This window comes from Scleropages formosus, chromosome 1, assembly GCF_900964775.1.
Source record: "Scleropages formosus chromosome 1, fSclFor1.1, whole genome shotgun sequence".
Classification (NCBI taxonomy): Eukaryota; Metazoa; Chordata; class Actinopteri; order Osteoglossiformes; family Osteoglossidae; genus Scleropages; species Scleropages formosus.
Window position 1 is genome coordinate 33,887,074 of NC_041806.1, and position 15,897 is coordinate 33,902,970.

Consider the following 15,897-nt stretch of genomic DNA (forward strand, 5'->3'; position numbering starts at 1 on the left):
TGCAGTTAGTACTTTAGTTAGTACTCAGTTGGAGTTGGTGCCCTGGTTTAAATGAATGATGATAAGTATTTGAAAAAAAATATGACATAAAGACCATGTGACTTACCTTCACATCAGAGAAGTACATTTTCAGCATGTTGGAACTGGGGTATCTTGCGTAGAAGAACATCAGCTTGGCCTTCTTCAAGTGATTTGGTGAAAGCCCTTCCTGGATTTGCAAAGCTTGGAGTCAAGGAAAACCTTGTGAAGGACCTGACTGATCACAAAAATCAAGAGATGCTTTTCCTCCACCTTCTCAAAAAAACTGCGTGACGTAGACAAAGGAAGCCGTAGCCACAATTCAGCAGGGAAGCTCATGGTTGTTGCCACTCATGTTAACCGCAATAATATTTAATTATTCCTTTTTTCCATTAAACTTGGTAATAAAAAGGCATTCTGATGCAGAAATTGGGGCTAATCAATACATGAGGGACAGCTGATCAATAAACACCTACTTACCCTAATAAAGGCCCTATTTATCTGGGAAAAGCATTGCCCTCTAGATTTGTAAACAGAAGCTGTTGGGAAGGGGGTCCCAGGAGAAACTGAGGCTAACCGGAGCAATCTAGCCATTCCAATTATCCCCCTAGCTAGCTGGCACAGCCGCGCTCTGGCAGTTAGGGCGGCTTTGGCCACATCTGTGCCGCAGACTGGCCGTGCCATTTCCTCGGCAAATTAACGGCTTTATAATTTGTCTGAAATGAAGACGCATGAGGGAGGGAAATCAATGTGACCCCCACAAGGTCAATTATTGTACTCCAGTCACGGAAAGGAACCTTGGACAAAATATGAACCGAAAGTGAGGCAAGAGTGGCTCACTCTGCTATTTCACTCTGTTACAGTACATACACATCTCTATACACATAAACACATGTATTCATATGAGCTACAATTCTGAAACGGCTGCAGATGAACAGCACTGCCAGTTAAGAGACTCCACGTGCAAACATGCTTATAGTACGGGAGCACTGACAACCACCACATGTCAACGACAAATATTGTTAACGGGTTAAAAACTTTGCAACATATACCAAAGAGCATAAATATAACCATAGGTATACATGCTTACTGACCGTTGGGAAGTGAAGGAGGGGACTTTTTTATGGCTCCATATTATAAAAAGCACAAATTAACAGTAATATAAATCCGTACGAAAGGCTATCAAAGTGTATCAGATTATGGTTTTACAGTCGCATGAAATCGTGTCCTACTCCTTCAGGTCAGCACGTCTGAATGTGGGAACAGAAAGCAAGGGTGTTTCTCTCGAAACTCCGCAGCAAAATCCGTTTGAAAATGCTCTTTGTGTTTTCGAAGCTTAACGACTGCATGGATGATTGACATGTTCCTTGTGCCAAGAGAAGGGACTTGAAAGAAGCCAGGGTGACCTCCATTAGTCTGATAGGGAGGACTGAAAGAGCATTACTCTCTGTACCGCCATCTGTCATAACGCATATGCGAAATAACAGCACTGGGAAAACGGTGACAAGCTGTCCTCTCCCGATTAGGCCGGACTTCTGAAGGAGCCAAACTAATTTCACTCAGATCATGGGAAAAAAATAAATAAATGAACAATTCATTATTTACAGTAAAGATTTTTTTTTCTATCAACAATTTTTTTTCTGAGTCTAAAGAGAGGGCAGAGTAAGGATAAGCAAGAGGACAAAAAAGGCTTTTTTTTCCCCCCTTTCCAAGTGAGCTTCTTATTAAAAATTAATTATATTGAGATGCTCTTTTCAAATTGCAGAGCAGATCTGTAAACATTTCATATTAGTGATCTCAATTAAGAGCTAAATCTGTTTAAAAGCTTAGCGCTTATCTGCCCTCATTTCATAGAATTCTATACACCATCTAGTTTCCACAAAACATCCTTGTATTTTTTAACCCAATACCAGCCATCAAAAACCATCTCTAATAACTATGTGGCTAAAAACTTGGCTGAGCATTCATTATTTTTCTGAAGTTAAAAATTAATTTTAGAAATCTTTACATGTTCTCCATTTCTTATGTAATGAATTTTTTAAAAATATTAAAATCGATGATGAATGCGGGGGCAACGGACATGTACTGTCCCGAAAATTAACCACGTACTGATCCATTGTACTTGGTTACAATTACATACACGTTTAACTGGAAACTGAAAAACAGAGGTGTGTGACACTGCTGGATGGACTTTGCTGCAAATCATGATCCCCAAAAAATACACCCTTTCTTCCTGACCGGGGTCCACGATACATACAATGCCTCTTGGTAAAATATGTTAGAAAAACATATAAACCATAAACACAAGCATATTAATGAAAGCAATAAACATTTTGTTCTTAGTGTTTGATACAAAGTGCAATCTGGGCAATGGGGGGAATTAGTGACGTTTCATTCTGCACAGCCGTCTCATTTTCTAAGCCCGGTAAACTGATGTTTCATGTTTTTTGTAAACCTGAAATCTGAGCCAAGTTTCAGGTGTAGGAGAAAAAACAAAGGAACTAAGCGGTAGATAAAAAAATACACAATTTCATCAGAGGCACCTGCCTGGCCGCACACAAAACCAATGACACAGCACCGCACGGTTCAGACTCGAGCACCATTTAACAAAGTTCAGGTCTATATGTAAGGATGCAAATAGAAGAGCAATGCTAGTTACTAAATGGAATTCGTTTGTTCAGTTTTTTTTTTGAAGACAAACACTTGAGTGAGAAAAACAGACTTAAGAATGGTTGCAATAACAATAATGTGGTTTATGTGGCTGAGAACAAAACAGGAAAAAATGGCAGCTGCGTTCTACCAGACAACAGCAAAGACTTGAAATGTTTTTCAATCTGAGAAATCTAAAAAAAAAAGAGGTTGGCTCTACAGCAGCATGACTTGAAATGGCCGATTCCACGCGTCGTAATGAGACAAAAGGCCACTCCATCCCTGCGTTTAGCCCCAGCTCTCTGGTGAAGGTCAGGAAACGCCTTTTGTTTGCCTGCACAGCAGACACTGCTTGTAAGATATGGAAATGCAAAGTGCCTTCACCTGCTCCCAAGTCTTGGTGGGACGCAACAGAAGAGTGCCATGTGGACTCCCTGCATGCAAATCTCCCGGCAGGCCAAAAAAAGGCCTGCTTTTCTTGAGATGCAAAGAGGCTGTGAGACAAGGAAGACCATTTTTTTCCTGTGTGCAAAGACAATTGGACGTCTGTTTCTTGAGCCATTTGAATAAAACTTAATAATATTTGATTAATCGCCCTCATTTTGCAAATACCGAGACGCTGTATCCAGGCGGAGGTGTGTTCTTGGGTGTAGTGGAGTGGAATGGGTATGTTTTGAGAGTTTGACTCCTACAGCACTGCAAGCAAGAAACCGAGTTCCCCTGCAGGGTTAAAAAAATAACTCCTTCCATGGAGGAAGAGAGCCTCACCAGGATAACATCAATAATTTAACATTCAAACTTGTTGATGGAGACACACGAACAAGAAGCCTTTTATATTTCCATACTGGAAAAACTGCTCTGTACAATGAGCCCCAAAGGCAAAGACCTTTTGTAGACCTGGTGCCATGTTTATGGCCAAACAAAAGTCTACCTTTCCAACCAATAAAATTAAACGTGTATTCTGTGCGTATTCCTTTTTAAAACGCACCAGGGTGCTTGACAAGTACAGTAGTAGCAAAAAAGAAATATTGAGAAAGACAAGTATCTCATAGGATAGAAGTGTTTTTTTTCTAGTTAAAGTCATAAAGATGTGTCTCAGTTTATTAACATTATGTTTTTAGTTCTGGTCTGAAGATGTGCATTTTACATTTTAACCTTATAATAAGGAACACGCATAAATGAATGCATACATGAATACATATGTTCAAAGTGGTTCCCTGAAATAATCCACGTGTAGGATAAAACTGTAGATGGCAAACACCTGACTACTTAACAACATAAAAGGACCTATTCAAGATCAACTTTAAAGCTTCAATATTAGTTTTAATTACATGAAGCAGCATATAATTTCTGTAAACTTGCAGATTCTACAAATGTCATAATACAAAGTAATTTGTCTGTGTGGTGGAAATAATTTCATCATTATTATTATTATTATTATTATTACTACTACTACTACAAAGGCCTTGCTTTGTTTCCACATCTTTTCCATACTTCAAATAAGACTTGTAAGAGGTAGTAATGGTTGTGGAAACCATTTACTCCAAGGTCAAGAAAGAAGACCAGAACAAAATGAAAGATAAACAGCTACCCGCAAACACCTGTTAACACAGGCTTCAAAGAAGAGGGGGAAAAATTATTTGGCTGCCTAGCAACAACGAATGGTGCCTCAGGTTGTCAACAAATCTTTATAACAAATAAGAATAGAAACTGCAATTATTCTTTTTACAATGCGATAAGAAAGAGCAGACAGAATGAGGCTCTTTATTACACTGTACAACCTATTGTAAAATGATGAGTTGGGGGTGTGGAGGTAGCGCTCCTGCTTTTTCTTTAAAAACAGGCCTCAAATGTACCATCATTCAAGTGGCACTTTCCATCCTTTTACACTTCACATCCTGGGCACTGAAGAAAGGACTAGTATTACTTAACATTAACGCTTAGTAAGTGCACCTCAACAGCAACACTTTACACAGATTATATGGGATCTCTGCAGCAAATCTGACTTTTACATCTGAGCAAGGATGCACCGTTGTGAAATGACACGTCATCTTTCACCAAGGCTCCGCTTGTTCCCAAACTTCCCGAAACCTCAAAAGATTTTAGTTCTGTGCTTGGGAAAACAGAGCCTTTCGAGCATTTACATACAAACTGAATGGGTAGAGCATGTTCAAAAAGAAAAAGTAAGCACAGAATTACGAAGTGAGAAACCCTGGCACAGCTGCAGCGCCGTTCGCTCCATCACTTCATCTGAAAAGCCATTGAGTTATTTTTACACCTCTGCTGTACTGTGGAGACGTACGGGTTTAAGCGGGAGTTAAAAGCAGATTTACTGAATTTAAAATCGTCTCTACCGACAGACCTCCCAAATCCCACCAATCGTGCATAGCCTAGAACTGCTGATGTGGCCAATGAATGTCAGAGGGCGGCATCAGGTGACTGAGCTCCTCAGGGAGATGTAAAGTGTTTAGAAAGCAAAAATGTAACAATGCCTATCTGAGCATCTACAAACCAGAAGAGGCAAAGAGAGGAACAAAAGGACACAGAAAAATCAGCAGCACAGCAGATGGGTTAAGGGGAAAGGCACATTCGAGACACGCAACTCTTTTCTTTTTTTTTTCAAAAAGGATACTGTACTTCCCGAATATGGAGAGATGTCAGACATGTCCTGGAGGTCCCCACATTCAGATTTGATCAGAGACAGAGACAGGCCCTCAGTGGTGCTGCCTGGGTGTGAGGGTGAGAGAGAGCGATGGTGGTTCAGGTGATTGGACGACATCTTGGTCCGCAGGCTGGTGGTTTCCCTGGACAGGTCCAAGGACTCTGGGGAGGACCTGTCCTTGCCTGCATAGCCACTGGATGGGGTGCCTAAAGGGTTCTGAAAAGGGTAACCCATGAGCTGAAGGGGGAATGGGTGACGGAAAGATGGAGGGCTGAAGCCCACAGTTGCAGACAGTGGGGAAGGATGCAGGGAGGGATGGTGATGGCCCCCATGAGAGGCCACCGAAGAGGACTGGTGGTCCGAGGAGTTCTTTCTGACCACCAGAGGCAGAGCTTCAGTCTGGTCATTGGTGCTAGAGACCTGTATGCTGCCAAAGGTGTCCAAAGGATTGGGAATGATGACATCTCCGAAACATTGCAAACGCTGGTTGGCTGTGTGGAAGTTGGGGTTCTCTCCGTTCACTGCAAAGCGATCCTGAGGCATCTGAATGGCTGGGAAGACCTGAGGAACTGGCTGTGGGGGCTTCGAGAAGACTTTCACCACTGTGTCCACGACCTGGGACATTGCTGTGTTGAGCTCCTGTTTCAGGGTCTCAGCCAGCTGCTTCCCTTCTGCATGCATTGAGGTGGGGCCATGTGCCTTGCCCCGGCTGCTTTCGTGCTTATGCTTGTCACCCTCCCCTACCGCGGCCTGCTCCTGGAGAAGGGCACGGGCACGGTCCAGAAAGTGTCCGGGATCCATGTCAGACATCTCATTGTCAGAGCGGTCAGCTGCAGTGTCCGGTCCCTGGCGTCCAGCACCATCTGAGCGCACACTGCCCTCTGAGAGGTTCCCGTCCTCATCGTTTTCTGAGTCAGTACTGTCGTAGATCTGGTAGAACTTCTCCTGTAGTTGCCGCAGCTGCTTCTGCATGTCCTCCAACTGCAGCTTTAGCTGACGTCGCTCCTCATGCTTCTGCTCCTTGCGGGCTGACACCAGTTGCTGGAAGCTTTGCTGCTGCTGCTGGGGCAGTTTCTGCTTTCGCTTGTTCTCCCGGTAGCTCTCCCGGGGGCTGCTGGGAGGCTGTGGTGGGCCCTCTCGGTCATGCTCGCCGGCCCGCATGGTAACACTGGGTGAGTGGCTCATGCCGCGGATGATGTTCTCCACCCGAGCACGCTTGGCCCTCAGGTGCTCATCGCTGAGCCGCTCAATGTCAAACTGACTCATGGCGGGTCGGCCGAAGGGCGAGAGGCACTCTTGGGGGCTCTCCCGGGACGAGTTGCTGCAGGCATCCTCCTGATGGATTTCTGAGCCTGTGCTGGAGAGGCCACTGCCCGGGAAGGTGGCCTCATTGCCACCATTTTTGATCATATTGTTCTTCAGCAGCTGGGAGATTATTGTAGCGCCAGGAAAGGGCATCATGGCATCTTCATAGGAGTTGGCCCTCTTGAGCAACTTGCGCAACACGTTAGACTTCTCCCCATCTCCATGCTGCACCATCGAACACTCAACATCCTGCTCGGCACCGTGGGAATTCATGGCACTGAATATGGTTGCTTTTGCACGAGAAAAATCCACAGACGCTGTCCCTACAGTCCTTTTCACTCCAATGTCAACTCGTCGTCGCTTGGTTTGTCTGCTTAAGAGGGCTACGCTGTCATGGTCAGGCATCACTGGGCTATTATTGTGCCATCTTCAAAAGCCTGTCAGCTGGGTGCAGCTCGACAATCCTGGGACCCTGTCCAACAGAACAAAAGCACTGATGAATCATTTTCTTTAAATTTTTCCAAGTTTTTTGACCTCAATCCCGAATAAGATGCACCAAGCACCACAGGGATTTATTGCGTGTTGCAATTATTACCATTTATGCGTTATCCGAAATGAAAGTTTATTAAAGATAATTCTGCTGCAGTGATTTAAGATGGATTAAGAAAAATGAATACTTAAGCAGCACCAGTAAACATAATTCTGATGCAGACCTATCTAAATCGATACTGGCTCAAGAAATACAGTAAATAATCTCCACCAAGGACTTTTGCAAACACATGATTAAATCTAAAATACTGAGAGACAAAAGGAAAAAAATATGCCACAATTTCATCTGCTGGGTCTCATAAATAAACGTTAACTTTTAACAACCACTGGGCTTACAATCTATGGCTTGAAATTTTACTGAAAGTGAGTGCCAAAACCATATGATGCACTGTAGCTTAACCCATTAAGATTATATATAAATATCCTATTTTCTTCGGTATCGTCCCCATCGTAACATCGGGTGTTTCGGCACCACAGAAACATCAAACACCATGTCAAGTAAAACAGAACACAATACTTAGATTCAATAGAAACCAGCCAGAGTAAAAAGATCCAATGCATTACAATACACAAATGTAAAACTTGATCCATAAAATATATTGCATGCTGGCATATTTATAGATTCTTTTTTCATTTACATATAGAAATCCATTCTTGGCATTCACTGTATGTCACAATGTGCCGGGGCGAAGGCTCACCGACAACATTTTCGGGATTCATTTATACCTTCCTTTTGTAGGCACCCTTGAGAAAGTTACAGTCCAGTTGCTGGAGGCGGCCTGTCAACTTTCTGAACCGGCTCCTATTATGTACTTTCAGCAGAAAGTCTACAGCGAACTGAAGAGTGAGCCATGCAGAAACACCTCACGTAACGATCATGTAAAAAGATTTGCATGTCCAAGTGCATTACAAAACTTGAACCTTTTACTGGTGGCTACTAGACACCTATCGAAACACGCAAGCACATTAAATAGGAATGCTGGTCAGCCAAAAATAAACTGGCTCATGAGTCTGAGTCTGTGTTCTTGGAATTATACAATTATTCTTAAGAGTTATCAAAAAGTGTTTCAGGGACAGAGGTTTAAAACTACTTCCTTTTTTTTTTTTAGGTTTCAGTCATTCAACAGTTATGCCCAAATAAAACAATACTGTGAATGTGTTCAGAATAAATAGAAAAGAGGTGGTTTACTAATCATGTGCACTTTCAAAGTTCTTTAGGCTTGCATCATAATCAGATATCGTTTCTTCTTCTTCACTTAGGACATCGAAAAATAAGGCAGGATTAAAGCGTTAAAACGAGTTAAACAACCAAGTCTAATCAGATCAGGTAAAGTGCACACTCACTGTTAGTACCACCGTACACAAAGTGTGCGAGTTATACGGTTAGGAAATTTTTGTATTAACATTTGGGAGCAATTATTATGAGAGAGATGAGGACGGGGAGATGATGATTATCATTTTCTCGTATTTTCAGTGTGTGAGGCGCTCAGTCGGACGGTTCGTCGGAACAAAGTGACTAATTAGCGCGGGAACGCCGGAGCGCACGCGCTAATTCAGTTTATTTTGACACCGCAGCTCCTTCCTTCAAATGCGAATCGTTGGACGGGCACTGCGAGTCACCTGCACAATTCGGCACAACTTTCAACATTAATACATTTTTTTTTTCCCACCTCAGTTTACGGCTAAAGTATTTCGAGAGATGACTTGAGGCAAAGCTAAGACAAGAGGCAAATACTCTGTTTGTAAAACAATGACCTCACATTCGCGGTTAAAAAATAATCACCCAAATCAAATGTCAAAATGATACTAGGAAGCCGGGCGCAGTTCAAAAGGTGAAATAAGCACGGTGGCAGCTGACGGCACAGCGCGTCCCTGTTATACTGGCACGGAGTTACGCGCCTCGAGGGCGACGCCGCGAAGTCGTTATTACTGGAAATAAAGCGCCTCGCGACACGCACCTGTCTTTCCGCACGGCGCACCTGTCTCCTGCTGCGCATGCGCAGTGCTGCGCTCCGCGGACCGCGCGAGCTCAGTGTGAAAGAGAAAAGACCGCGCGGTCCCAAGTCCTCGTTAAAGTGTGTTATTAGTTACACAGTTTTCCTAAGTTTCCCGGTAAATGGATTTTGCAAAGTGACATGTGACCACACGCACAAATGTAGGCTACCCTGAACAAAGGGCTGACAAACATAGCGCACATGATCAAAGGCAACGGAGCATTTCAGACAAAAAAATCATCATGCGAAAGGTGGTGAATGAACTGGTTTTCATGCGTAATGTTCCGTTATATCTGAGTAGTTTCTCGTGTGATCATCAATGCCGGGGGCTTTTTACGGGCTTCTCGTGTTCGTCATGACTCTGTTAGTGTTAATAAAGTAGTTCTACAGACGACTAAACGATACAACTGGAGAAGAGAACACAGGGTCGTCACCTGTCAGCGCTCAAATTGCACAACTTTGGGGTTTTTACTGTGAACAGCGTTTTCATGCCAAAGTAAAACACGCAACTAAACGTGAAACTCAAAGAACTTTGTAAAATTTATCTCAGGTTTTAAATACATACTATCGTCAGGGAGGAAAAAAAAAAAAAAAAAACATGTATGCGCCTTAATCTAGCGATGAGACGACAAACCTTTCAGAAGAAACAAAGAGAACGTGCAACCTGAGCACACTTGAATTTACACACCTTTAATTTACACAGTCTGCTCTCCAAAAACTGTGTCCACTAACGTCATTTTAAAAGGCAACATTTAACAAACAATCCACCTCATGTGAAGTTTTCGGAAGAAGAGTGAATAAAGCGATAACTCGGTAAGTATCAAAAATCCCACTGACACCCCGCGGGGGAAAAAAAAAAAAAAAAAACAAACTGAAACACATGACAACATTTGAAAATATAATATGTGTATAATATATATATACTGGATGTAATTCAAATGATCCGATCGTGCACTACCAGCGTATTTTCCAAGTTTTTTCCCCCTCACTCCCAGAACACACACTCTGCCCATGTAATTGAAGCCACCCAAACGCAAGGTTACTTACACCGCAAACGAGGGGCAACTAGGCTTCTTTTGCTGATGAAAGGAAGCGATCGCTGAGCGCTGTCCAGTCCGATGATGAATATTGCGGTTTCTCTGGGCGACGAGCTCTTTCGCGCCGCTCTCCTTTCTGGCTCCAGAGGGAGAGAGAGAGAGAGAGAAAGAGAGAGAGAGAGCGAATGGGGGAGAGAGAGAGCGAGAGAGAGAGAGAGAGAGGGTGCGCGCGCTCGCGCGCGCGTGTGTGTGTGTGTGTGTGTGTGCTAAGTGTGCGCGCGTGTTCGCGTGCGAGAGGAGAGGCGCGCGGACGAGGCAGCGAGCGGAGAGAGGCTGAGGCGCTCGCGCACATCGGACACAAGATTCACTTTAAGACGCGGCTGAAGGAAACAGGAAGACGGGCGCGTCACAATCGCTGTGATGTAACGTCCTCACCTACCAATAAGAGCGGCCCGGCGGACGCTGAGGGATACAAAACCGCGGACTCGCGCGAAGAACGAGGCGACCGGGGACTAGCAGTTTATCACCTTGACTGAAAATGCGCGAGTGAAAGCGGGGGGACGTGGAAAGGAAAGGCGCAATAAAAGCGGCTTTTTCACAGAGCTCTTTATCGAACTTCAAAAACAACAACAACAACAACAACAAAAAAAAATGATTTTCTTATTTGCAATTGATTTATGATGTCCAATTACAGTAAAAGTTATTTTACCCCCCCCGGAGACATTATCACTGTGTCGTTCACTAAAGTACTTATGGCCTTAGATCTGCAACTCAAGGTGGGTATTCTCTAGCGCTTTACACTGCCTTCTCAGTCAGTGTCCAGCATTTAACGCTTTCAATAAAACTTCCTATTAAAAACGGGTGTAGAAAGCAGGGCGCCTTGAACATCGCAAGTGTTTCCTTTTAAATTTTTCATACGCAAACAAATGAAGCCATTATGATAGGACAAGAATTTTAACTTAAATAAGAAAATAAGTGATTAAATTAACAAACATACTTTATTATTTGTTTCCGACGTGCCTTTACTATATATACAAATATATATGTATATAATATATGTGTATATATGTATAACAGGTTGTATTTGTATATATATATATATATATATATACATATATATAACTTGTTATACATATATACATACATATGTATATTTACAGGTATTACTGGTTACTTTGAAAGTGCAGAATTATAGTTACACCCACGCACAGGTAAAGCAAAGTGCATCCCGTTAATTGCTGCATAGTGGGATGAGCACAAAATGAGCAATAAATATGAGGTTTGCGGTGGAGAAAACATATCTTTGTAGTTACTTTCGTTACTTTTTGCGCATGGTGGACTAATATCTCCTTAAAAACGTATTTTGTGTCGACTGTGACACGGGGTGCAGGAAGTGATTTTTTATTATTTTAGTATTCATGAACCGTTATAGAGGTAACGGTACTTGTAGCATTAGAATTAAGTAAAATTTAGGGGAAAAAGCAAACATTTAACACCTAACATCTTACAAGTCGTGCCTAAAGACAGTCTTTGTGGCTTATTGTAAACTGATTTTTTTTATTTCCTACACTGACATAAGTAGTAAATCATAAGTTGTTTTGCTTTTTTTGTTGACTTAACCTTCTTAAAATAAATAAGATAAAAGGTTTTCGATCGATGTTTGGAATTGCTCTTCCGTAGGTTATAAAGTCGTGTAAAGAGGGTATCAACAGTTGACATATTACCATGCACAGGCATGCAAGGAGAATTAAATCATTGCAGCCCTCACAATAACAAATTATTACAAAATCTTTGCAGTAGGTGAATTTTATCTGGTTTAATATTGAAATGATAATGTTGTTATGAAACCTGTATGTAATCTGGTGAAAATTTAGTAATTTCTTCCCCTCACATGTTTCCAGTCTCCAGTTTATTGATAAACGGTTGAAAACACAATTTTCCAGTGTGGACAGAACTTTGTCAATAATTACAATTATATTTTAGGATGTAATCGTCTTTGAAGGTATACGAATTAACATGCGTAGAAACTTTACCTTTTATGCCCTGGGTGTCCTATTTTCTCCATCACTTTGCCTTTTAAAATATGTTAAGTAAAAAAAAAAGCTTACAAAAGCAAGAATATCATACATCGTTTTCAGAAAAGTTATTAATGATATGTGCTTATTAAAAACAAAAGCAAAAGGTTTGAAAAGCAATTAATTTGATAAATAATAATTAAATAATAATTTAACGGGTAAATTCAAACGATCGTATTTTCATCCAAATTCTTTGGTACTATATTAAAATTTACTCTAAAATCATTCTGTTACATTACAGGTCACTGATCACTATATATGTATAGGCCTACAAATTAAGCAATTTGTGACACTTGGGCACACAGCCGTTTTTGTCATTCATCACATCTGGCTTTCATATAAAGGAAAGGAACAAATAAACAGATTAATAAAAGTAAGATGAAGTTTGACAACGATGCCAACAGTTCACCTTTTTTTTGCATTTCTCAGCACACCTACCAGTCGCATATCAGTGTTTTACCTCTACACTGATCGCCCATAAAAACAACTTTTATTAGACATTATTAGCGTTTTGGACAAGTCAGTTGCTCTAAGAGAGTACCTCTGAACCGGTTTCGTTCGGGAAAAATGGTAAGATCATCTTACTCATCTTTTCATCCCTGCACTAAATCATATTCACACACAGGCCGACATACAGTCATTTAAATGAAAAACAAAACACGTTTCCAATCGCTCACTCACACCACTGCATTTTACAAGACATTTTGTCAAAGTATTTCTCCGTAAAGCCTTTTCATATGAATGAATTTAATATTCAGCCCTTTACACTTTAAAGAAAGCAGAATAAGTATATTCCTTGCACATCATCATGTTCAATAACTTAATATTAATGACTGCATTCTGTGGGGCACGGAAACCCTGCTCGAAAGTGCCATAAACTGTAATAAAAGAGAGTGTGTGTGACGGTGTAAGAGAAACACACAGCGGGGCTCCTATGACCAGTCAATTAAAGTCATTAGTGTGTCCCGTTAATTAGGACGCGTCGCAAGCGGCTCCTTAACTACTTTCCCTCCGCAGTCTTTTAAAACGCAACTCGTAGAGGCTCCTCTCTGTTTTCAGCACCCTGCCTTAAAACCAGTCCGACAAAGAGGAACAACTTTCATCGATCGAATGAGACAAGCGGTCCGTTTATTTTTTTTTTTTTTTCGACTCGCTGCAGCATATTTTTGCGCCAGAGAGAAAGAGAGAGAGAGAGAAAGAAAAAAAAAAGTCCGACTGTTTTAGTTTCTTTCCATGGCGCAAAGCAGTGTTTTCAAGGGTGTGTAAAAAAAAAAAAAAAAAAAAAAAACGGCTAGGAAATCAGAACTCTGGAGTCAGGACTCCGTTTTCCAAAACAGGTGTTCCAACTTTTTTTTTTTTTTTTTTTTCTTTCGTGCGCCGCTAATTCTGCATCATCTCCCAGCGGCGCAATTGGCGCGTGCGCTAAATGGAAAACGATATTTCGACTTTAAAGGAATATTGTTTAGAAAAGGAAGACTCTGCTGAGGTGTAGAGGAAGCCTGTTTATTAACACGGCCACCTCTTATCTTGCGCGTATTCCAGCTGGATCGCAATGAAATATATAACTGCAGACTGTATGTTTTTGTCTCGCGCACATTCCGCACCTCGCGCCAGATCATGCCCCGATAAGAAAACACGGCTTTTCACGGCTTATTAATGTACATGTGCTTCATACTGTACGTGCCAGCGTGTGTCAGTCATGATGGAGGCGAAGGAACTGCGAACTTAAATACCTTCTCTTTCACACAACGGAGTTGCTCACATGAAACAAAGAGGAAAGGCTCGTGGGCTACAGCTGAAGCCATCAAATATGTTATATTCTATCATATTTCCATATGGGAACTGCGTTATAACACTCGCAGAAACCTTCATCTGTGTCTCTGGGGTTAACTTGGGGGGGGGGGGAGAAATTAGAAGGACCCTTGTGACAAATAAATTGTTTTCCAAGCACTGAGTGGGATTGAGGCCACACGTGTCCAATGTGAATAAGACGCCATAAGAGCATGAAAGCTGCTGTTGAACTGTCAGTTAAAAGGCGGCAGGTGAGTCGAGGGCCTTGTGTTTTCTCACACCACTTTGATATGGCAGGTAAATAACAATTTTCATATACATTTCAAGGTCATCCAAAAGCAGCGAAGCTGTTCTTCAGACGCTAAATATTGTCTTCATGAGATCTAAAGTCACTGCAAGATGTGCAAAAAGTCAACTCCGAACTGCCCAGCAAAAAAAAGAAAAAAAAAATTTAGGAGGTATTCTCAGCTTTTGTGTAAATCCGGTGAGATGTCATGGTTAAAACTGAAGCATTTGTCATCACAAACCAGACCAGTGTCTCAATCTGATTCTATGCTGTGCTATTTATACAGAAAAAAAAGGCATTTCTGACATTAAGCAGTCTGGCATACAGTTCACAGGACTTTACTGAATTTATTTTTGATATTCATCACACATGCAGTAATAAGATGTTTGAAAACTTGTTTTGATTCACTGTGCAATAGTGTCCATTTCTTTAATTCATTATATTTTCAGTTGTTTATGAGAGCAGGGTAATATAGCGTACCCTTTCTTGTCATTACACAAGTTCCAGATGCTTCGACTTCCTCAGTAATGATGGTCATCAACCAATGTGTAAAATCCTCTGTTTGTCTGGGGAGGGTTCATTCATTCTGTGCTCACTTTTCAGTTAAAACTTGCAGTTATTCTCATGGACAAAATCGATGAGCTGAGAACACTGGAAATTTAGGGGCAAGATCAACAATGAAAAAAGATCTAACCAGGCATTAAATGTCAGTTCAGTAAGTTAGAGGAGTCCAACGACCTGATGTGGAGGGGAACTACAGGTCTAAATTTTCCATTATGGTTAGAATGATCGAAGAAATGACGAGCCTGTGTTCGCTACATGCACACAAATAGCAAAGTGCATAGATTTAGGGATGCAAAACTACTCTTTTTACAATGGCTTTACTCTTTCAAGCAATGTAAATACTGGATGAAATGCTCTGGCTTATGTGTTTTATGTGAGAGAAAATTGCATTTGAGATTAGATATTGTTACTGGCACTAACTGAATTAGATTATTTCAGAAGCAGAAATATATTGTGGTCCTTACATACAGCAGCAAACAAATTGCATCATCTTAAAATGTGGTGAGACCATAGCAGATTTGAGTGGTCTTATATAAATCTTTTCTGCGAAGGATAATAATATGAAAGTGATTATTTCAGCGCAATAAAAAAGAACAAAAGCAAACAGTGTGTGCGGTATCAAGTTGTCCCATACATTGTTGTGTTCACACTGGGTTCTGTCTAATAATAAGTGAAATTGTTATAAAATTCCTTAATCAGTGAATCAAAAAGTATGTAAAGACAGATATCTTTTTGCAAAAACTGATGGCTACTTAAAAAATGAATTTCACGTGCTGTTTTTTACCTAAATGAGATATGGGCCATGCAATTTTTAAGGATTTTTAAGACAAAGATAATTCTCATAAAGAGGGGGGTGCGGTGGCGCAGTGGGTTGGGCCACAGTCCTGCTGTCCGGTGGGTCTGGGGTTCGAGTCCCGCTTGGGGTACCTTGCGACGGACTGGCGTCCCGTCCTGGGTGTGTCCCCTC

General features: G+C 41.5%; 1 protein-coding gene across 4 annotated transcripts in view; it reads right to left on the bottom strand.

Annotated features, from left to right (window-relative positions):
• Window positions 1–10,404, bottom strand: part of LOC108924109 (prospero homeobox protein 1-like) — a 30,229-nt gene extending 19,825 nt beyond the window's left edge. For 2 of the 4 annotated variants that reach the window (XM_018735283.1, XM_018735282.1), the window contains exons 1-3: window positions 10,225–10,404; window positions 5,300–7,106; window positions 107–217 (exon numbers count right to left, since the gene is read on the bottom strand). In XM_018735283.1, the coding sequence (XP_018590799.1) occupies window positions 107–217; window positions 5,300–7,039 (1,851 nt within the window). In that variant the 5' untranslated portion in view covers window positions 7,040–7,106; window positions 10,225–10,404. The remainder of the gene's footprint in view (window positions 1–106; window positions 218–5,299; window positions 7,107–10,224) is intronic. The other 2 variants (XM_018735285.1, XM_018735284.1) reach the window with 2 other exon arrangements.
• Between the last annotated feature and the right edge of the window lie 5,493 nt (window positions 10,405–15,897).